The sequence below is a fragment of the Dromaius novaehollandiae genome, chromosome 3, assembly GCF_036370855.1.
Source record: "Dromaius novaehollandiae isolate bDroNov1 chromosome 3, bDroNov1.hap1, whole genome shotgun sequence".
Classification (NCBI taxonomy): domain Eukaryota; kingdom Metazoa; phylum Chordata; class Aves; order Casuariiformes; family Dromaiidae; genus Dromaius; species Dromaius novaehollandiae.
This window is the reverse complement of record NC_088100.1, coordinates 1,969,831-1,991,839: the sequence shown is the minus strand read 5'-3', so window position 1 is coordinate 1,991,839 and position 22,009 is coordinate 1,969,831. Positions and strand designations below refer to the sequence as shown.

Sequence of the window (22,009 nt, the reverse complement as noted above, 5' to 3'; positions counted from 1 at the left end):
TCTGGTGGCCCGAGCTGACTGAACCGACAAGGGAGAGGAGCAAGTGGGGCTGACGGGAGGACCCATGCTGAGCTCTGGTCTCCACCTCCCCTTTACGGACCCCCTCCAAAACCAAGACCAAGTCCCCTCCAAACGGGGGCCAAGCCACAACCCGCAACAGAGCAGACGTAGACTCAGGCTTTGAAATTCAACCGCTTCTATTCAAGAAACTAGTGGCGTAATTACACTCTGTGTGTGCCTCCCTTCTCCCTCCGGCCCTGACAGTATTGGGTGAAGGCATCGAAAAAACAGTCCTCTCCTGGGCCGCTCCCCAGTCCTCTCCTCCGTCAAGCAACAGCAAAGTGACAGCAGCCGACCACAGCGTGTGCGAGGCAGCATCAGGCCGAGAGAGAGCCCCGTCGCGGGGAGCGGATGGTCACAGTTAAAAATATAAATGTCAATCTGTTCTTTTATATATATATAATATATATATTTATATATCTGAAATACACAATATTGTTTTCTTTTTCTTCTCCTCCGAACCAAAGGCGACGCGCTCTCTCTTGCCCCCGGCTCTGCTAACTACAGCGGCTTGTGGCGAGGATGAACTTCGTATGAACTAACAGCGAACCCCGAACGCTCCCGCTTTTTAACTACCGCTCCCGGCACGCGGCAGAGACGTGGCGTCTTCCCCTCCGGCCCTGAGTTTGGATCTCCTCGCGCCAAGCGCTCCGCGGCGGTCGGGCCCGCGACGCTACTCGGACGTCGGGCCGACGGCACGGCCGTCCGCCCCGCACCCTCCGGAGGCCGCGCATCTCCCTTCCGCGCAGACGAAACGGAGCAAATCCCCCTCCTGGGAACCGCGGCGGGGGGAGCGGGTGGGGAAGGATGGCGTGAGGGGGGTCGGTTTCTCGAGTTCGGTTTCCGATGCGGACGTCGGCGGGCGGCCGCGCGGCGCGAGCGGCAGGCACTCGGAGCCGTCTCCCCTCCGCGCCGGGGAGGCGGTGGCTGTGTTCCCTGGCAGGCGCAGGACGCCTGGGCCCTCACGAGCTGTCCACCACCTGGTGGGGCAGGGTGACGGAGGAGCCGTTGACGAAGGAGCCCTGCTTCTCCCGGCCCTTGAGGAAGAAGGTGAGCAGCTCCCCTTTGCCCTTGACGTAGATGGCCCCGCGGCGCACGAAGCGGAAGCCGTACTCCTTCAGGATGAGGTGGGTCTCCTCCACCACCTGCGGGACAAGCGGACGCGAGGGGAGACCAGGGACATCCATGCCCGGCCTCCGAAATCGGGTCTCCGCGCAGGGTTGTCACCCACCTGTATGTTCCCCATCACGCCGGTGGACTCCATCCTGCTGGCCACGTTGACCGTGTTGCCCCAGATGTCGTAGTGCGGCTTGCGGGCGCCGATCACGCCCGCCAGCACGGCCCCCTTGTTCATGCCTGCGCGAGGGCGGCCGGACGTCACCCCCGCGCTCGGGGTGGCACGGACGGGACGCCCCACATGAACCCACACCCGAGAAGCCCTGGTGGGGTCTGCAGGTGGGCTCTGCCCCCACTACCCCCTGCCCAAGGTGGTTTAGGGCAGCCTGTCCAGGGCAGGGAAGTCACCCAACCCCAACGCCAGCAGCTGCAACCACGTCTCTAAATTCCAGCTGCTGCCACATGTCCCTCTGCTTGGAGGAAGATGAGGGTAGGAGGGACGAGGGGCGCAGAGGAAGGCCCTGCCCTGGCCTCCCGAGGGGTGCCCGGAGGCCTTCACCCCCTTCCCCACAGCCAGACTTGCCTATGCGCAGCATGAAGTTGTTGAAGGACTGGTAGTTGATGTTCATCAGCGTCACCTTCATGGCTAAGGCAAAGTCGGCCAGGTCGGCTAAGTGCTGCCATCGCTCCTTGTCCGAGAGGGTCTCCTTCTGCAAGGACGGTGGGGTCAGGCATGCTCGCCCTCCTCGTCCACCCTCCTTGCCATGCCACGGTGGTGCCTGCCGGCCCCCGGGACCCCCTTACCTTGGTGGTGTAGCCGTTGGCGTTGGCGTCGGGGGTCACTCCGGAAGCAGCCATGTAGGTGCTGCCGATGGTTTTGATCTTGGTGATGCACCGGAACTGGGGCTCGTCCAGGAGCTGGGCCACGGAGACCAACCCTCAGGCACCCCGGGGCCATGGCAGTGGGACAGGACAGGGACACGGAGTCCCAGGGACCACGGGGTGGGAACACCAGGTCCCCCTGCCCCAGGATAGAGGAAGGGAAGGTCTGGCCGAGTCCCGGCCATGCAGCCTGGCACTGGTGCAGGCTCCCATGGGCTGCTTCCTCGCCTTGAGACTCACCACGTCCTTCTGCAGGACCAACAGTACCCCAGGACACTGCCGCCAGGGCATGGCGTAACCTAGGCCAACGTGCCCATCCCCAGATAGGGCTTAGCCCAGGCCACAGCATCCCTGGGGCAGTTGGGATGGGTCCTGGTTGGGATGGACATGATGGCACAAGCGGGACAGGATGGCAGGAGACACCCAGATGAGCCCTGCAGTAGATGTTGGCCAAGAGCAGCCCTGACTCACCGCGTCGAAGTCGGAGATGATCTCGTTGAGGAACCGCAGGCACTCGATCCCCCCGTTGTTGATGCTCTCCTCCGTGTAGAAGTCGGCGAAGTTGGGGAGGGAGGCAAACATGACGCCGATCTCGTCATAGGACTGGCTGTACAGCTCCTGAGGATGGCACAGCAGCTGGGAGCGTGAAACCAGCACCACCAGCAAACCCAAACCTTCCCACAAAGCACCCCAAGCCACCGGTTCATCTTGGCATGCATGGAAAAAAAATGAGGGTGCCCTGTAGGCCTCTTCTGCCCTGGCAAAAGATGTCACCTTCCTCCAACCATCGATGCCCAGTTGGAGCCCTAGACAAGTCCAACAGATCTGGCAGGATCTGGAAGTCATGCACCAAAAACTGGGGCAAATCGCTAAGTTTTACCATGATGCTGAGGGACCCCCACAGCAGCCCCCGCTCGTGGGACCAGGCTGCATCGCCCCAGGTGCCTGTGGCTGTGGGGAACCGGTGTCCGCCTCCCCCTCATCCCCTCACCTCGTCCCGCTTCTTGGAGCCCAGGAAGTGCCGGGCCACGTGCTCGGGCAGCATATTGGTGACGAGGGCCTCGTTCCAGCGCCTCATCTCGTAGACCCGCTCCTTCTGGTCGTGGACGTCGATCTTCCAGAGGAAGAGGGTCCTGGCCAGCTTCTCCACCTGCAGACGGGAAGGAGAAGGGTGTTGCAGTGCAACTGGGAGCTCCCCAGCTGTGAGGACTTCTCCTGAGAATGGGAGCATCCCAGCTGGCACGGGGCTGTCCCGGGTGTGGAGATGTGCTGGAGGGCGGCTCAGGGACAAGGTCAAACCGTGATGGGAGCCACAAGACCTGCTCCAAGGGTGGGGTTGGGGAGGTTGGGGGAGCTGCACCGTGATGTCCCCAGGGTGGGCACAGGCATGGGGCCACCCTGGTGCTGTCCTGGCATGGGAAACCGGGGCAGCTTTGCAAGCTGGTGAGCTACACGGAGTGGTCCAGGGCATCACTGGAGAGGAGAGCTTTCCCACCACCAGGGGCAAACCCTCGACGGGTGCAGAAGACACAAGGGAAGACATGGGGCAGGACGTGGCCAGGAAGGTTCCCACAGGACGGAGGCAATCCCACCACAGACCTTGGGAGGGGAGCGGGGGCCGCAGCACTCACATGGCGGGAGAAGTAGTAGAAGCTGAGCATCACCACGAAGATCATCGCCGTCATGGAGTACTTGGAGGGCACCAGCACGGCCCTGCCGGGGAGATGTCAGTGAGGCGTGGGTGGGCCATGAGCTGTCCCCAGCGCCCGGCTGTCCCCGTGTCCCATCGCACACCCCACGGCCCCTTACCCGCTGTGCTGGCCCCGCCGCCGGTCGTACTGGTCGAAGAGGTGCTCCCAGGCGTAGATGTTGACGGTGCCAGTCGCCCCGGTGATGAGCACCATGAGGGTCAGCTTGACCATGTGGCTGACCTGCACCAGCATGATGGTGGCCACCAGGGCCAGCACGGCGATGTAGCTGTAGTACTTGGGCTGCTCGCCGCAGCCGCCCGCCCGCGGCACCGTCCCGTTGCCGAACCCGGCGTAGTCCTGCTGGCAGCTGAGCTGGGGGCCGGAGCGCAAGGTGAGCACGGGATGCCCGGGAACGATGGGCGACGCACGGAGCTGGGCACAGTTATGGGTCTCCCCAAAGGCGTTAGGCACCAGGGCGCGAGCGGTGTTGCAGCCATGCTCACGGCCATGTGCCGGGACCCTGGGAGGTGCCATCCCTCCCTCACCGCGGGACAAGGAAGGATGCTCCGTGCCTGGAGGCGTCTCACCATGTCCACGATGTCAGCCATGGTCACGATGACGATCGCTGCCATGGCCCAGGTGTTGCGCGCCCAGCGGGTCCGGTCGATCCACGTGGAAAAGGCCACGAGCTTTTTGGGAAAGACCTACGGGGAGAGGAGAGGCGTTTGTCCGGGCAGGAGATGGCCCGTGTCCAACCACATGGACCTCTTCACCACCGTGCGAAGGCAACCGGCCACCCGGAAAACCATAGCATCATCCTGAGCCTGCAGGCAGCCAAGCATGGAGGCATCACCCACCATCCCCACCCGGCTGGAGCTATGAAGGTGAGGGAGATGTGCACGGGCACAGCTCACCGCACTGAGCCCCTTTGGCATGGTGAGGGCTCAGCACCACCCAGGATGCGGCCCGCCGGGCTCTTACCCTGGGGAAAATCGCAGCCAGGGAGCAGACGGTCAGGATGAGCAGCAGGATCTCCCCCACCACGAACGTCACGTAGTTGGCCACCAGCCTGCAGAGAGCATGGAGGGGAGGGTGGGGACGTGCTCGAAGCCCCGGGGGGCCGGCCGGACCCCGGTCCCACCGGCTGGACCCCCCTCGCCCGCCTTACCAGGGGTCGATGCAGATCTCCACCAGGGCGGTGAAGAAGAGGACCACGCAGGAGCAGCTGAAGGCCGCCCCGCTCTGCTTCTCCTTCTCCACCGAGTAGCGCGTCTCCATCTCGGGGTCGATGAAGCGCATGGAGAGGCGGAAGGTGCTCTTCCCCTTGGACCTGCCGGCGACACCGTCAGCGCCCGCCGGGCCCCCTCGGGGTGGTGGGATGCTGGGTGAGAGGCCGGGGCGACTTACGCCTGGACGGACTCGCGCTCCAGCAGGGCTTCGTTGAGCAGCTTGTTGAGCTCCTGCTCGTTCTGGGAGGCGTCGATGACCCGCTCGGCCAGGTCGCGCAGCCGCAGCCGCCGCCGCGGGTTGGGGAAGGAGGGCTTCACCGCCTGGCCGGGCAGAGCGGGGAGGCGCGCGTTGGCACCGCGGGGACCGGCACGGCCTGCGCCGCCGCCGCCTCCTCCTCCTCCTCCTCCGCCCGCACCTCGCCTTCCTCCTCGGCGCCCGGGGCCGCCGCGTCGGGCTCGTCGGGCTCCTCGGCTCCGCCGGCGCTGCCGTTGGGCTCCGCGGCGTCGCCCGGCAGCGGGGACCCGCCGTGGGACGAGGTCAGCGACAGCTTCTGCAAGGAGGACGGTGCAGCCGAGGTGCCACCACGCCGCCGCCGCGCCACCCCTCCACCCCGCCGGCGCCCCGCTCACCACCCCGTTGATGCCGTTGCGCAGCGGCGGCTTGGGGACCACCACCAGGTAGGTGACGATGCCCTTCTCCTGCAGGTAGTCGCAGCGCGAGCCGCCCTCGCCCGGCTCCACCTCGAACTCGCCCCTCAGGCAGTCCATGGTGCTCTGGGAGATGTGCACGCGCCTGCGGGGCGCCCGCAAAGCCGGGTTGAGAAAACTCTCCAAAAAACCCCCAAAAAACCTCCAAAAAACCCGCCCCGAAACGGCGACTCACCCCGGGATGCCCCCCGCCTCCATCTTGTTGGCCACGGTGACGTCGGTGGACCAGACGTCGTACTGCCAGCGCTTCTGGCCCAGCACGCCGCCCAGCACCGTGCCGCTGTGCACCCCCACGCGCATGTCCACCGCCGTCCGCGTCTTCTCGCGCACGTAGCTGCGGGGGCCAGAGGCTGACGCCGGCGGCAGCCCCCCCACCCCGCTTTCAGCCCGGGTCCCCGAGCCGCCCGGTGCGTCCCGGCCCCAAAAATGACCCGTTTCGGGCTGCGAGGAGCCCGGCGCGGAGCTGCAACGCGGTGCCGGGGCGTGGGAACCTCTGCCCGCGCTCGCAGCTCTTCCCTGGAGCACCAAATAACCGGGGGGGACGCCAGGCAATGCACAACAAGGGGGGGGAATTTAACCTTGAAAATAGCACCAAATAACCTGGGGTGATGCCAGGCAATGTGCAACAAGGGGGGGGGGGGGGGAATTTAACCTTGCAAAGAGCATCAAATAACCGGGGGGTGATGTCAAGCAATGCACAACATGGGGGGAAATTCAACCTTGCAAATAGCATCAAATAACCGGGGGTCATGCCAAGCAATGTGCAACAAGAGGGGGGATTTAACCTTGAAAATAGCACCAAATAACCAAGACAGACTGATGCCAGGCAAGGCACACCGAGAGGGGAAATTTAACTTTGCAAATAGCACCAAATAACTGAGGGCGATGTCAAGCAATGCACAACATCGGGGGGGAATTCAACCTTGCAAACAGCATCAAATAACCCAGGGGTGATGCCAGGCAATGAACAACGAGGGGGGGAATTTTAACCTTGCAAATAGCACCAAATAACCAAGAACGATGCCAGGCAAGGAGCACACCAAGGGAAGAAATTCAGCCTTGCAAATAGCACCAAAAAACCAGGGGTGATGCCAAGCAACACACAACAAGGGGGGGGAGGAATTTAACCTTGAAAATAGCACCAAATAACCAAGACCGACACCAGGCCAAGCCCCCCGAGAAGAGCAATTCGACCTGGCCGACACGCGCAGTGGGGCAGGGTGGAGGGGGCGAGGTGCCCTTACGAGATGGCCTCCACCATGGCCAGCCCCATCATGATGGAGCAGACGGCGTGGTCCTCGCGGTAGTCGGGCAGCCCGCAGATGCAGTAGTAGCAGTCGCCGAGGATCTTGATGCGCAGCTGGTGGTGCTTCTGCAGAGGGGGGGCCCAAGACGTCAGCCCCCCCCCGGCTCAGCTCCCCGGTCCTTTCCCGGGGGGGGGAACGCAAATAAACTCATTTTTCCATTCCCCTCCCGCGTCCCCGGAGGGCGGCCGGCAGCTTTCCAGCCTGCCCCGGCTTCACCCCGCTGCAAGCTGCTTTTTGCAGCCGCCGGCAGCGTCCCAGGGCACCGCGGCCCCCCCCGGACAGCGCGGCCCCCCCGGACAGCACGGCCTCACCGCCGCCAGCTTGTCGAAGCGGGCGAAGAGCTCGTTGAGCAGCTTCACCAGCTCCTGGGCGCTGCAGGACGACGACAGCTGGGTGAAGCCCACGATGTCGGCGAAGAGGATGCTGCGGGGAGCCGGCGTCAGCGCCCGCCGCCGCCAACGCGGTGCCGCCGCCTCGGCCGAGCCGCAGCCCTACCTGACGTTCTCGTGCCGGTACATGTACATGGTGTTGAACTGCTGCATCTCCTTCTGGCTGGGGTCCTTCTTCATGTCCTTCAGCATCTCGTCCGCCACGTGCTTGGGCAGGATGGAGAGCATCAGGCGCTCCTGGGGAGACGGGGACGGGTTGGCGCCGCTCCGGCACCGCGGCCTTCCCACCTCCCCGTTTCTTCGGAGTTTGGGGTGTTTTAGGCCATCCTCCCCCCCAAAACAGAGGAAGCAGGAGCTTGGCCAGCCCCAGCCTTCAGCCTCCCCCGCGAGGGAACGAGGCGCAGGGCTGCGGTGCAAAGCCGTGGTGCAACGCAAGGTGCAAATGCACAGTGCACGGCGTAAATGCACGGCGTAAATGCACAGAAGTAAGTGCATACTGCAAATGCAGAGTGTAAATGTGCAGTGTAAATGCACGGTGCAAATGCACAGAAGTAAGTGCACACTGCAAATGCACAGGGTAAATGCACGGTGTAAATGCACGGCGTAAATGCATAGAAGTAAGTGCACACTGCAAACGTGCAGTGTAAACGCACGGTGTAAATGCACGGTGAAGTGCACGATGCAAATGCAGGTGTTAGTGCAGGTGTTAGCGCACAATGCAAATGGATGGTGCATGTCGCATAGTCTGAGGACTTCCCTCCCCGCAAGGAAGGAGAGAGGCGCAGTGACGTTTCCAAGCTCTCGCGGCCTCTCTGCCAGGGCTGGCCCAGCCCCGTGAAACCCCGGGGCGCAGGCAGAGGGTCAGGCCATGGGGAAGGAGCCGCGCGCGAGGCCGGAGCGCTTCTCCCCACGCAGCGAGCGTGCGCACCGGAGACGTGGCGTCGCTCCCAGCGGCACTTTGCTCGCCGCTGGGCATTGCTTGTAATCAAAACAGCGAGCGCTCGGGCTAGGGGATCTGCTCCTGCAGACACTCATGTCACGAACGTGCCGGGCATCAGCCCGGGGGGCTGTGGGAAAGCGCCTTGCTGCTGCGTTTTTGCAGCCCCGGAGCAAAGGGCAGAGGCGCCAGCGATGCTACGCGGCACTAAAACGCGGTATTTCCTCCTGGGAAACGAGCAGGGCTAAAAAAAGTGGTGAAAACAGAGCGAGAAGGGAAAGCGGTTGCCCGGAGAGCTGCCTTTTCCAGCGGGAGCCAAATAATTTCATTACAGCTAATGACCCCGCCGGGCACGGCCAGCCACGTCACGGGCATCGCGCCGGCCTGGAGGCACCGCCCGGGGCCCCGCGGCGGCTGCGGGTGCCCAAGGACCGCTGCCGGGTGCCGGTGGGCTCAGGCCGGGGCGCCTGGCCCCATCCCACCCCCGGCTTTGGCACAAAACCCGCGGAAAAGTCGCCGGCATCCGTCTCCCCGCCGCCACCGCCAGCGCGGGATGGCGGCTGGGGCTGCCATGGCAACCCGGTCCCTGCTGGCGATGCTGGATGCTTGGTGCCGGGGATGCCAGGCGCTGCCTTCAGCAGCCCTTTCCCCTTTTCCCAGGTGATGCCGAGGATTTTCCCGGTGGGAAAGGGGCCGGTGCCCCCCAGCTACCCGCAGGAGTGCTGCAAAATCTGCTTTGGCAGAGCAGCTCCCACCCGGAGCACCCAAAGGGGCCGGTTTAGTAACTCAGCAGCACGATGGGAACCCCGTTAACCTTAACTCTGTCCAGATTTGTATCCGAATCCCTGGGAAAAACCTTAACTCTGCCCCTTTTTTTTACCCAAGCGGCCAGGGAATGGCGTGCAGCCCTGTCCCCAGGGCCCCGACGGCGCAAGACCCGGGAAAGGAGCCGGTTCGATCGCCGGGGCGGCCGAGAGGGCTCGTGGCAGAGCTTAATAACCCCAAATCGGGGTTATTTGCTCTGATTGCTCCGCAAGCTCCCGGGCTTTCCACCGGCTGGTGGAAAAGCCGGCGGCAAAAATCCGCGGCGAGAGACGGGCTGCAGAAAGCGAGCGGGTGGCCCCAGCCGGGCACGTGTCCCCGTTGCCATTGGGAGCAAATTGCCGGCGGCGAATGGAGCAGATAGATAAGAGCCGGGAGCCGGCGGAGAGGCCCCAGATAAGGCGCTAAAATTAGCCGAGCTCATAACCAGGCGCCGGCTGCGGAAAAAAACGAGGCGTTTTAACGGCCTTGGGCCAACGCGGCGGTGCCGGGGGGGTCCTGGAGCGGGGACACGGGTGCAAAGGGACGATTGCATTTCCCCGCTCGGCTCCCGGGGAGGGGGGTTTGCAGCCCGGCGCCGGCTCCTACCTGCTGCTGGCTCTGCTCCTCCAGGTTGAGCTTGACCTCGAGCGACTGGCGCGCCTCGAGGAAGGCCTTGCGGTGCTTGCGGTCGGCCATGTAGTAGGACATGGTGCCCACCGTGATGGCGCACAGGTAGATGGCAACGTTGGACAGGAGCTGCGGGGGCAGAGCGGGGGGCGGTGAGCTGCCCGGCGAGGGGCCGCTGCGAGAATTCGGGTTGTTTAGGCTGGAAAGGAGAAGGATGAACCCCCCCCCAGCAGCCTCCCGGTTGTCACGGCAACGGGCCACATCCGAAGGGTGCCGGTACCCGGCATTTCTCCCTACCCCCCCCCCCCCGGCTGAGCCGGATCGGCTCTGGCTATTCATAGCCGGCCCCGCGGGAGCCGGGCGGGCGCCCGCCGTAATAAAGCGCCCGGTGTTTATTTCTGGACGTCATGTTCCTCTTTGGCAGCGGGCGGAGACGGAGGCGACGGCGCGTTGCCAAGGTTTTTCCCGGCCCCGGACTCGCCGTACCACGGAAATCATCAACGCGGCGCGGGGCTGGGGGGGGATCAGCCCCTCCGCCGGGATGCACGGGGGCGTTTCGGCTCCGCTTCGCCCGCTGCATCCGTGGGAAAGCCGGTGTCGCCCCGGAGCCAAGAGATCGAATCCCGCTTGCATCCAAACCCTGGCTGCAAGCAAGAGCTTTCCCACCAGCCAGGCATAACGTTTGCATCCCGACTTGGGAGCAAAACCTGGGAAAGCACCCGTTGCACGAGGATTTCTCGGCAGGGCTTCGCTGGGGGGGGTGCAAACCGGTGGGGCCCGTCGCCTATCCTTGCCGCGAGCGTTTTGCAGCAGGGCCCTGGACCAGAGCATCACCGGTTTCGTTAGCATCCTCCCACGTAATGCAAATAATTAACGGGGCGAGCGAACGTACTTCCAGCAGCATCCTTTTCCCCCGCGGCTCCGCGGGAGCCTCCCGGCCGCCCCGCATATTCCATCCTTCCAGGCTGTTTGCAGCCTGTTTTTTTGCAAAGAAACACCCAAATTGCCCCAAATCATGCCGGCCTCCATCCCCGCCCGAGGATGGTGGGATGCGGCAGTCGCCTGGCTGTGGGCGCCCCTCGGTGCTTGCCCCCCCCCCATGAAACGCCTGTTTTGGGGAAGCCAAGAGAAGGCCCGATCTGGGCTCCTGCCAGGCTCCTGCTAAACATGGCCATTTTGGCAATTCGGGAGGAAACCGGCACAACGGAGGCGGCCGCTCCTGCCGCTCTCCGTGCCTCGGTTTCCCCGGGGGGGGCCGCACCGCAGCCCCGGCTGCTGCAGGCGGGTAGGTGCTCGCAGGGGTTTAGGAGGTGGGGACGGACCTCGTGGTGGTCCACGGGAGAAGATGCCGCACCACGCGCCCCCCTCCCTTCCCCGGCGCCCCCCTCCCTACCTGTCGCAGCAAGGCGCCCTGGTCGAGAGCGTCCTGGTGCCGCTGGGCCACGGTGACGCCCAGCACCAGGGTGTGGACGCCGCAGGAGAGGGCGGCGAGGAGCACGATGGGCGCCAGGCGCAGCGGCAGCGTGATGAAGCAGGAGAAGACGAAGAAGGCCTGCCAGCCCACCGTGTCGCTGGCCTCGGGGCGGCGGGCGAAGTCGAGGCCCAGGTAGCAGAAGAGCTGGGCCAGGATGAGCAGCCAGAGGACGTAGGGCAGGAAGCGGCGCGCCGGGCGCTCGGGCAGCAGCCCGAACTTGCAGAGGGCGAAGAGCAGCGCCTGGGCCGCCAGCCCGGCCGCGGCCGCCAGCGCCGGCGCCAGCCGCTCCGCCGCCGCCGCCGCCGCGCAGCTGGCCAGCACGTAGCAGTCGAAGAGGGCGGCGAAGACCACCAGCACCAGCAGGGTCTCGCGGCGCTGGCGGCGGAAGTAGGTCTGGTAGAGGGTCTCCAGGGAGTCGGGCGCGAAGGTGAGGCGCATGAAGCGGGGCAGGCAGAGGCAGGGCCCCGAGCTGCGCACCGTCACCTCGTGGGTCCGGCCCACGCCGCGCTCGGGGTCCGACGGCAGGCTCACCGAGTAGTCGGCCGAGTACTCGGCCGAGCACTCGGGCTCCGAGAACGCCCTGTTCCCGGGCATCCTGCCGCTGCTGGAGAGACGGGACGGGCGCTCACCGGGGCATCGCCCGCGCCGCGGGAACGGGCCCCCCGAGCGGGGCCAGAGGCCACCGGCGACGGCCGCCGCCGCGCCGGGCTCTGCCTCCCCGGCCCTTGCGCGCTGCCAGGCGCGGAAAAAACCGCCGCGCTGCCTCGCCGCCCCTCCTCGGGGGGCAGCCGGATTTGGGGGGCGACCTCCCCCCCCCTACCCCGGCCGATGCTGCGCCTGCCCGGCCGCTCCGCAGCCCGCCGGAGCCTGTTGCAAAAGCGGAAAAAATAAATAAATAAAATAAATAAAGGGCAATAAAAGGATGGGGGGGAGGCGAACCCAGCGGCGCCGGGGGGGGGAAGCCCTGACTCACAGCCGGCCCCGGGGAGGGGGTGCGGGAGCGGGACCCCCTCGCCGCCGCCGCCGCTGCGCCCCGGTGCGTCTCCGCCCCCCGCGCACCGCCGTAACCCTTGCGGTGCCGAGCGCTGCGCGGGGGCAGCCGGGACACGGAGCCGGGCGAAAACCCAGCCGGGTTTTTCCTCTTGGTGGGGGTTTTTCCCTCCCGGCCCCGCACAGCCCCGGCCCGGCCCGAAGCGCAGCATCCGCGCAGCCCGCCCGGAGACGCCCCGGGAGGAGGCCGCTCCGGTACCTGGAGGGATAACGATGCTTGGCCGTCGCTCCCCGCGCGTCCCCCAGCCTCGGGCCCGCGGCTGCGACGCGGAGTGGAGAGGCAACCTCAGCTGCTTCTCCAGGGCAAGTAATTGCTGGCGCGCGGTAATTAATACCCAAATGAGAGCGGCGAAGCCGCAGCTCTCTGGAGCGCGGGGCTGGTCCTGCTGCGGCTGGAGGAAGGCAAGTGAGCGGGGCTGTCGCCAGGCTCCGCTTGGGAAAGGCCAAGAGCAGAGCCGTGACCCGCTCCGGTCAACCGGTCCGAAGGCCAAAACCGGACACCGGCACTGGTTAGTGACCCTGGGGTAGGGGCAGCCTCAGCTCAGGGGTGGGAGAGCTCCCAGGCACCGCCTGGGTGTACGGCAGGGTACCAGCGAGGAGCAGAGCTGGCAGCGGCTGTGGGCTCTCAGGATGGACACGGACGGTCACGCATGGCACGGGCAACATGCCAGACCAGAAATCCTCCCGGCCTCCCTGCGTGCTGGCTCCACTGGGAACTGAGAGATGGGCGGCACGCAACGCCTCCGGCCACGCTGCACGGATACTGCGGCTTTCCGATGCCGGAGATCTTCAGCGGTATCTCCTAGCTGTGTTTTGGGATGCAGAGCAAATTCCCGCTCCGGTTGGGATCTGGATCCTGGAGCACCTCGGCGGCAGGACTCGCTCTTCACGCGAGGCAGGAAGGGAGGCCTGGATCGCGCCAGCCTTGGTAGGTGGCAGCAGCTCTAGTCGGGGAGCGCAGGGAGCCCCATTTTGGGGTCCTGATGTGGGGAGGACGGGAGGAAGCACACAATTGGCACCGAAGGACACAGCTACCCTCTCCCTCTGCGCATTTACAGGTTCCCCCAAGAGGGCCGGGCAGGCCCTGCCGCAGCAAGGTGCATCCCGCATCGCCGCCCAGGCTGGTTCCTTCCCTCGCTCCCTCAGCCCAGCTCCCGCTCCCGCAGCGCTGATTCACAACCACCATCACCCTGGAGGGCAGTTGTTCACCACCAGCCTCAGCCAGACCCGGCTGGGGAGGAGAGAAATGAGTCAAAGGGCAATTAAACATTAACAGCAGGCAGTCACGGCAAGAGGACAGCTCACAGGGCTTCCTTTGTTCCAAAGGGGGTTTTAATTTATAAAAATAACACAACTTAGAAGGTCACCGGCATCGCTAGACGTGACATGCGTGTGCAATCATCGCTAAACATCCGGTTAGCTCTGTAAACAGGCAGGATAAACCCCAGCCTGGCAGACAGAGTCACCTGAGGAGCAAACAGCGTTTCTGCAAGGAGAGCCTGGGCACCGCACAACAGACCTGGAGAGCCCCTGACCGACAGGAACCGAGGCAGCATTTAAACTACTCCAGGCACCGAAATCTCGCCCTCAAAGTAAAGTGCACCATTCAGCAGCAGGATTACCTACCCTCCTCAGTGGAAAAAAGTGCAGAAAAATGGGTCTGAAGCCAGAATCAAGTGGTTTCCTTCGCCAGGCAAGGGGGGAGGTTTCCAGTGAACTCTGGAGCGCTATGAAGTGTCTAGAACAAGATCCTGTCAGTGTAACTTGCTGCAGCTCCAATGCCCGCCCTGCTCATCTCCCCCGACCCAGCTTTTAATACATCCGGCAGAGGATAAATGAAGCTATTTTAAATATTAACCTTTTGTAGCAACATCTCCCCTTGGATATTTCTACACTGGAGAAGCAAAAAGTGTTTCCCAGCAGGACAGCTTATTTCTGCCTCCCAGCAGCCTGGCACCAGAAACCAGGGAGAGATCAAAATGATGCTCGCTTCGAAGTTCCCTCAGTGCTTGCTGCCAAAAAGGTGGGATCTGTTATTGATTTCTTATACATTTTGAAAAGGCAATACAGAAAAGCTGCCTTGAAGTGAAAGAAAACTGCACTGGCCACAGAAGAAAACACTTCTGAATGGGATACGTTTGGGGCAGGGGTAGGAGATACACACACACACGCACTCAGTGGCTTTCAATAACTTAGTGTCCTCTCTCTCACACACACACGAACACACACTCGGTGGCTTTCATTTCATAACTTAGTGTTGGGTCCTTTCCTGCCAAGCTCACATAGCAGAAAAGAAATAAAACGGGGTCCTGCTGAAACTGTGGGACCTAAAGGGATCTGCTGCTGTTTGCTCTCTCCTAGAAGCCTGGCAGCTCTGACCTCTCTCAGCATCGCAATGGCCAGATCTCAAGCTTCCACACACACTTCTTGGGGTGACCGGTGACGATCCCCTCTGTATCAGCACGAATATCCAGAGAAAACAGTGACTGTGTGTTTGGGATGGAGCGACCCGGACCCACCTGCTGATGAGCGAGGCAGAAACAGACCTGTAACGCTGCAAAGCGGGGTGAAACATCGCTGCTGTGAGAAAATAGGGTTGGGAGAAAACATGCTCCCTCCACCACTTACCTAAACCTGAGAGCCAAAAGGCCAAGCGAGCGGGCAGACGGACACACAGCCTCGCGTGGTGCCTTACGCAACCATTCCTAAAGAGTTCCCCTCAGGGACGTAACTCAGTGCTGGGTTCAGCTCCCTTTGAGCAGGTCTGCGGAGCTGGCTGCTGTACGCAACCGCATGCAGATCCGCAGCGTGGGCGAAGCTGGGGAGACGAGGGTGCCGAGAGGAGGAAGAGCAGAGCTGACGGGAGGGGTGTGCAGCCACGCTGGGACCGGAGCTACCTCCTCTCGGGCAGCACCTCCATCCTGCCTGCAAACAGCCAGGGCCACCTACACCCAAGGACAGCTCCCCACCGGGGCTGGCGTCACCTGCCCGGAGATGGTCCTGCCAAAGCCTGGCCAAAAGGACTGTTCTGGGCACCATGACAGCCCGAAGAGCAAGGGGACAGGCCAGGGAGGAAGGGGACATTCCTCCAAGCCCGTTTCCCTCTGTGGAGGTTTCCTCAAGCAACCCCCTTTTCCTCGCGCTGCCAGAAACAGTATCACTCGGTGTCTACCAGAGGAAGGGGGAGCCGGACCACACCAGCGTTGTGCAGTGCCTGTGCCGCTTTCAGCCCAGGCAGCCTCGCTAAGGCGGCTTTAGGATAACCTGGAAGGACGGAGCAACACAGAGCCCCTCTGGAGCATCCACCACTGCACAACGCCGATGGCAACAGCTTTTGGGTCACATGCTGGGCTCAGGGCCAGGGTACAGCCCCCTTGTCCCCGCTTTGGCATAGGGCTGAGGTTTGGCCCATATCCCTTCATCCGTTTCCATCCCACGCAGCCTTGCAACCAAACTGGCTCTGGCCTTACTGCTTTCCGCAGTGCTGCCTTGCTTACGCTAACCACGACCCGAGGTCCCTCTCCCCTCCTCGGTGCTCTGCCCCCTTTGCGGCACATCACAAGCACATTGGGGTCGGATGCGGCTCTCAGAGCCGGTGCTGGGAGCATCCGTGTCCGTGCCAGCAGGAGGGCTGAGGAGGAGAGAGGCGCCCCGCGGGCATGTGGCTGCCTGGGAGCTAGCGGGGAGGAGGGGAAGGTTTCCAGCTTCAGGCAGCTCCTTTCCCTACTTGATGTTTTTGAGAAGCGCGGTCCGGGCGTTCACCACCGCTTTGAAGGCGTCCTCGCTGCCGGGAGCCACGCACTTATCAGGGTGGAGCAGCACTGCCAGCTTCCGATAGGCTTTGTTCACTTCATCCCTAGGAGACAAGACAAGACTGAGGGCACCCAAGCAGCAGATCCACCCTCTCCGGCGCGGCTGCGCAGGCACCAACGGCAGACACGCGCCTGCGACACGTGCCTCGGTGCGCAGCGTCTCTGGCACTGCGAGAGGAGAAAGCTGGGAGACAGCGTGGGGGCACGCGCGCCCTGACTCAGCTTCGCATCGAGCCGCCTACGCACTCCGGGCCGAGGTGTCACACATCACTTCAGCCCTCTAAGCCTTGGTGTCTAGTCCAAGGCAGACGCCTCGGCTCCGGCGACGGGCCGCGGAGAGGGTGGCATCACCAGAGGGAGGCAAGTCTGTCTGTGCTAACATATCTGACAGCGAGTAACCAGAGAAGGCCCAGCCTGGAGGGTAGAGGCATGGCTGGGCAGCTGGCAGGGCTGAAGATCTTAAATTCATCCCTCCTCCCTTGCCTTAAGCCTGGCTTCTCTGTTAAAAGGGGAAATGCAGTGCTCTGGACAGAGGGTTTCTTTTGCACTGCCTCAGTTTTGTGGCTAGGTACAAACAGCTTGAGCCTGACTGCTACATAAACTGAGTTTATCAGCAAGCAGGTTACTGAGAGATCACAGACGCAAGCGGCCTGCAGCTGCAGGATCAGGCAGTTTATGGATAGTCTGGTGAATGCCCAGGACTCCCTCACCTTGTGGCTCCGGGTTTGACCCCCAGCATGTCCCAGCTGTCCTTGCTGTTGCGGATCCTGCGGATGGCATCTGCCTGCTCTTTGGTGAAGCCAACTCCCATGCTGGACGGGGGACGCTTCCCGCCGTTGTCACACAGGTCGATGATGGCGGAGTAGAAGGTCTGTGGATGCAGGGAGGAGATGGTGAGAAGGAATCAGCACCAAACCAGAGGCAGCGATGGTGCCCTGAGCCCCCCCGTCCTCACTGACTGCTGGCTCATCATCGGACGCAAGAGGGAGCATCTGCACAACTGCTGAACATCCATGGCCCATTCCCCACTGCCGGGGGTCTTGGGAGCTGGGATACCCAAGGTAAGAGGAGATCTGGTCCATGCCAGGACCATGGGACAAGCTGAGGAAGAAGCCAGACCATCCCTAAGTGGCTCTGTGCTCGTCTCACATCCACTCCAGCTCAGTGCTGGATGTGAAGGGGTGAGGCGGGCATCTCTGCACTGCGTTCCCAGCGGAGCGAGAGGGATCATCAGCTCTAAGCAACGCGATGGTAGGGCCAGCTCAGGACTGGGAGCACTAGCACTAACCTTGAGCTAAAAAGTTACACTTTCTCAGGGCAGTGTTTCATTAGGAAGACACCTTTCAGACAGATGCCTAATATTTTGTGGGATCCAGGCACTTCAGAGGATACGCTGCCATCAAACTCCAGCTCAGTACGGTGTCGGTACCCTCATCACCTTCATCCCAAGTTACCTGGAACATCTCGTTGATCCCTTCTCCTGTTTGCGCCGACGTCTCGAAATAAAGAAAGCCCCGGCTCTCTGCCCAGAGCCGCCCCTCGCTTTCATCCACGCTGCGGTGCTTGGTGCAGTCGATCTAGACCGGGATAAAAAGGAGAAATCAGAGCACAGCCCGGGTCTGCAGTGACAGCTGGAGGAACACAGCTCCGAGGCTGACTGCCTAACAGCAGGCAAGGGGCCTGTTTGGAGAGGCTGTTTCTCTTGAAGAAAAGGAGGCAGCATGGAACGAAAGCACAGAAGATACAAGTGAAAAGGCCTTGGAAAGTCTGTCTAGTCCAGAGGTAGTGTTGGGTCTACCAGATCCCTTCCTGATTCATGTGTGGCTACAACGTTCTCAAAATCCTGCTGAGATGTGGTCTCCAGTCCTCCTCAAACACAGGTCTGGCTCTTAGAAAGCCTACCTTATTACCCAACAACACGCCTTTTGCTGCAGCTCAATAGCTTGGGCTTAAATTGGGAACACAACGAGCACAGAGGGCCTGAGATCAGGGTTGTGCCACAGCCCAGCTCCTCGGCATGGCCTACCTTGTTCGCACAGACAACAAAGACAATGTTCTCCATATTCCCGTGGGGGCCCAGCTCCTGCTTCATCTCAGCCAGCCATGCATCCAGCGCGTCGAAAGAATCCTTCTGCCCGACGTCGTAGACCAGGATGACCCCCTGCGTGTCCTTGTAGAACTCATTCCTCACCTGCCAGGACAAACGCAGGGTGCTGGCACCAGCGACACCCAGGCCGAGAGCACTGGCAGAAGAGCCCGGCCCCAGAAACCGGCCCTCAAGGGATCAGGCACAGAGATGAGTGATCATCATTGCCTGGCACCTGTGACAAAAAGCTCATCTCCACACAGGCAGAGGAGCACAGAGGCACAAAGGCAGGCAGGGAGCCCCAACAACCCAGCCCCGGTTCCCCCAGGGCTGTCCCAGGAGAGCCAGCGGTCCCAAGGGCTGCAGTGACACCCCGGGGGCTCACATATGCAGGTGCCAGCAGCTCCAGGACTGGGGATCCCGGGCCAGCTCCCAGGATTACTGAGCCTAAGCCCAATTACTGGAGGGATCCACATTGTGTTTACGTACATATTTTCCACTAACGGACCTTCATCCTCATCAGAGGCTGTTGGTGCTGTTTGGATTTGTGTGAACACTGAGTGTTTCTGGGTCAATCTGTTTCTGGCCATATGTATATGTATATACGGGTTGTATATGTGTGCACGTACCAGGAATACACAACTCGGCCTCTCTACCGGTTGGACCTGGGGGTATGGAGTGGCGGCAGCCAGATTCGGCAGCCCCTAACAGCAGCACCCTTTGGCGTGGTCGGCGTCCCCCTAGCAGCAGCGGGTCACTGCGCGCAGGGATGCAGGGGTTTTCCAGTGCTGGCTGCGTTCGGTGCCCGGGGTTGGAAGGAAGGGGGTGTATCCTCACGGAAAACTCCTAAGAAAGGTATTCTCAAGTTTGCCACCCTCAACCCCGACTTTGGACAGAGCTGTGGAAAGCTGACAGGTGCCCAGCGCTTCTGAAGCGGGCAGGCTGAGGGCAGCCCTTCCGCACGCCGCCACGAGCCGGGTCTGCCTCACCTCGTAGAAGAATGGGTGCCCCGCCATGTCGAAGATGTTCACTTTGATCTCTCGATCTCTGACCTGCACTCTGAAAGGAGAGGTGGGAAACACTCAGGAGGGCTCCACGTCAGCCCCTGCACAGGCTGTGCCCCCCAGGAACACCCCCCTGTCTCTGCCAGCCCTTTGCAGCGAAAGAGCTGGGTGATCAGAGCCAGAAAATCAGAAAGAAATTCTGAGTACTGGGGTTTAACGGCCAGAAACCTGCCCCCAGAGCCAGTCAGACAGGGAGCGCAGCACCAGCTCTGGATTTAACGTGGCAATGGGGAGCTACATCACACAGAAGAAGGTGAAATGCAGATTATGCGACTGTAACAGAAGCAGAGCAGCCTTCGCAGAACCCGCCTGCCCATCTCTGCCCCGCGCTCCTTGACACGCCTGGCTGGGAGCGCGTGCTCGCCCAGGAGCAGCAGGATGGAGGACGGCGTTGCTGCACGTCCTCCCTCCGCCCCTGCGGGGACAGCGTCTGCCGCAGCAGACCCATGCCTGCTGTCCGCGGCCGCGCGGCTCAGCCCGCTCCCCCTGCGGTCACAGCTTCTCCCTACGGCAGTACTCACTTCGTGACGCCATAGTCGATGCCAATAGTCGCCAGGTATTTGGGAACAAACCTCTTCTCGCAGTAGCGCTTTATAATGCAGCTCTGGAAAAGAGGGAGAGTCTGAACAGGAGCGTACCGTATCGTGGGACTGGGGTTCACATTAATGCTGAATTTGCCGACAGCCCCTGGCCTGCTGGATAGCTGCAGAGACATTAACTCTGCCCTTAGTCCTTAAACCAACCAATCAACCCATCCACCTTTACTGAGAACAGTTTTCTTCCTACCAGAGAAAAAAAAAAGGATCCCAGCCCCTGCCTGAGCATTTGTTATTCCTTGTCCGTTTGGGCAAGGAGCCTCAGAGCCCTGGGCCTGAGCTGCCAGACAAATCCCACTAAAGAGCTGAGGATTGTGCTCAAGTGACTGACATGGAGACAAGGACAAGCTGAATTAAGATACAGGGCTACGTATGGCACTGTAAGTCATGGCACAGACAGCTCTGCGGTGCACTGAAGGGGACACCATGCAGCCCAGGCATTTCTTACCTCACAGGCTCCCACAGAGGAAGACAAAGGCACATTCATCGCACTTGTTACAATGGAGATTCCAGAATTTAAAGCTTGTCTTTGGAGATCAAAGGGGTCCGCCAAGAAACTCTGGCTTATCCCCCTATAGAAAACACATAGCCTGGGCAAGCTGTTTATTCAGGGGGCTGATTAGAGTCAGTTCCCAAAGGGCTAGGAAAAACATTTCTGCAATTGGAGTGGACTGCATAAGAAGTGCCTGCGAGGTCGCACCAGGTCCCTCCAGCCTATTCTGCCTCTGACCACGGCAGAGGAGATGCTCTTTAGGGAAAGCGAGAGAGCTGGCTGCTACCTGCCGTTCAGATAGATAAATGCCGCACAGACGAACGTCACCTGCCACCTTTTTGCCCACTCAGTCTTGCAAGATCCTTCTGGAGTTCCTCACCACCAGTGAGGCATCTGTCTGCCCCACAGGAGCCTTCCTGGGATCAGCAGTTTGAAAAAAATGGATTTATTTAGCAAAAAAACCCGGCAGCTCTTCAGAGCGGAACCCAGCTGGGGGAGAAATGCCGTCCTGGGGAACAGCTGGGTCACTCACCGCAGCGGGAGGAAGGCGGGCTCCCGATGAAACCCTGACTACGGCCAAAGCTGAGGAGTCAGCAGCGGGGTTGACTCAGACACCTCCTAGGCGCCCTTGAGGGAGGCCCTAGGGGCTGGACCCACCCCCCGAGCACCGAACCAGCCCTTGCAGCCAGGGGCGAGCCCGGAGCACGGACAGGCCTTGAGATGGGGCGAGGCCTCCAGCGGGGCCGCGTGCGGGCCCTCGCCCTCCCGCCAGGGCGGCGCAAATGTCCCGGCCCCACTGGGGCCCCTCCGGGGCCACCGGCTCCAGCAGCGCCGGGGGAAGAGGGAGCCCCGCTAACAGCAGCCGCCACGCAGCCCGCCATGACACCAGCCAGGAAGCCCCGCCCCGGAGCGCTCCCACCCCCCACCTCCCGTCCAATCAGAGCGCGCCCCAAGGGCAAGCCCCGCCCCCGCCACTGTCAGTCACGCCGGCTCTCCCCTGCCCGTTGGGTGAATGGTGCGAGGCGCGCACCAACCGCCGGCCGCTCACCACACAGCGCCCGCTGCTCGCGCGTGAAGCCGATTGGCTCCCGCGCCGCCGCAGTCCTGCGCGGCGGCCCAATCCGCGGGCTCGCTGCCAGCGCGGCCGTTGCAGCCGAGCTCCCGATTGAGCCGCCGGGCTGTCAGTCAGCGCCCGCCCGCCAATCCCACCGCCCGCCGCAGCTGCCGGCTCACCTTGCCCACCTCCGCGTTGCCCATGGAGATGACTTTGATCCGCAGCGACTTGCGCGTCTCCTTCCGCTTCGGCACATTCGCCTCCATGGCGGGCCGGGACGGGCCCGCCCGCCGCCGGTGTGGCGCGGAGGGTCGGGGCCGCCGCACCGCCGCGCCCCTCCGCCGCGCCGGGCCGCGCCGCGCGAGGCTTCCGAATTCTCGCGAGACCTCGCGAGCCGGCGGCACCCGCCTTCCCCTGATGGGCGGGGCGGGGCGGGGCGGGGCGGGGCCGGAGCGCGGGGGCGGGGCCAAGGGGCGGGTCTAACGGCCGTAACGGTTACCCGGCGGGGGGAGGGGCGGGGGGGGGAGTTGGGGGCCGGACGCCTGGGCCCCGGGGGGGGCTGGCATGGGTGGAGTGGGGAGCCCACGCCGATGCCCCCGGCCATCCCCAGGGACCCCAGTTGCACATAAC

General features: G+C 62.7%; 2 protein-coding genes across 6 annotated transcripts; both read right to left on the bottom strand.

The window, feature by feature from the left end:
- Positions 1–179: 179 nt before the first annotated feature.
- Positions 180–13,249, bottom strand: ADCY3 (adenylate cyclase 3). Its single transcript, XM_064508238.1, has 20 exons — positions 11,144–13,249; positions 9,730–9,879; positions 7,489–7,619; positions 7,305–7,416; positions 6,931–7,058; positions 5,862–6,020; positions 5,609–5,771; positions 5,395–5,529; positions 5,157–5,299; positions 4,918–5,079; positions 4,731–4,818; positions 4,337–4,453; positions 3,868–4,121; positions 3,690–3,771; positions 3,050–3,208; positions 2,530–2,676; positions 1,981–2,094; positions 1,760–1,886; positions 1,292–1,416; positions 180–1,205 (listed from the first exon to the last, which is right to left on the bottom strand). Exons 1-20 carry the CDS (start codon positions 11,816–11,818, stop codon positions 1,023–1,025), a joined length of 3,354 nt encoding a protein of 1,117 aa, XP_064364308.1. The 5' UTR covers positions 11,819–13,249; the 3' UTR covers positions 180–1,022.
- A 335-nt stretch (positions 13,250–13,584) lies between these two features.
- On the bottom strand, positions 13,585–21,735 carry DNAJC27 (DnaJ heat shock protein family (Hsp40) member C27). Of its 5 annotated transcripts, XR_010388140.1 has the most exons (10): positions 21,559–21,735; positions 19,758–19,840; positions 19,162–19,231; positions 18,113–18,277; positions 17,541–17,663; positions 16,797–16,957; positions 16,002–16,130; positions 14,654–14,796; positions 14,133–14,286; positions 13,585–14,012 (listed from the first exon to the last, which is right to left on the bottom strand). XR_010388140.1 is itself a non-coding variant. In XM_064508240.1 (9 exons), the coding sequence occupies exons 1-9, from the start codon at positions 21,643–21,645 to the stop codon at positions 14,249–14,251; spliced, it is 999 nt and encodes a 332-aa protein (XP_064364310.1). In that variant the 5' UTR covers positions 21,646–21,735; the 3' UTR covers positions 13,585–14,248. The 5 variants fall into 5 exon arrangements, 4 of the variants coding, with proteins under 4 accessions (XP_064364310.1, XP_064364309.1, XP_064364312.1 ...); XM_064508240.1 differs by having other exon boundaries at positions 13,585–14,286; XM_064508239.1 differs by having other exon boundaries at positions 13,585–14,796.
- Positions 21,736–22,009: the final 274 nt, after the last annotated feature.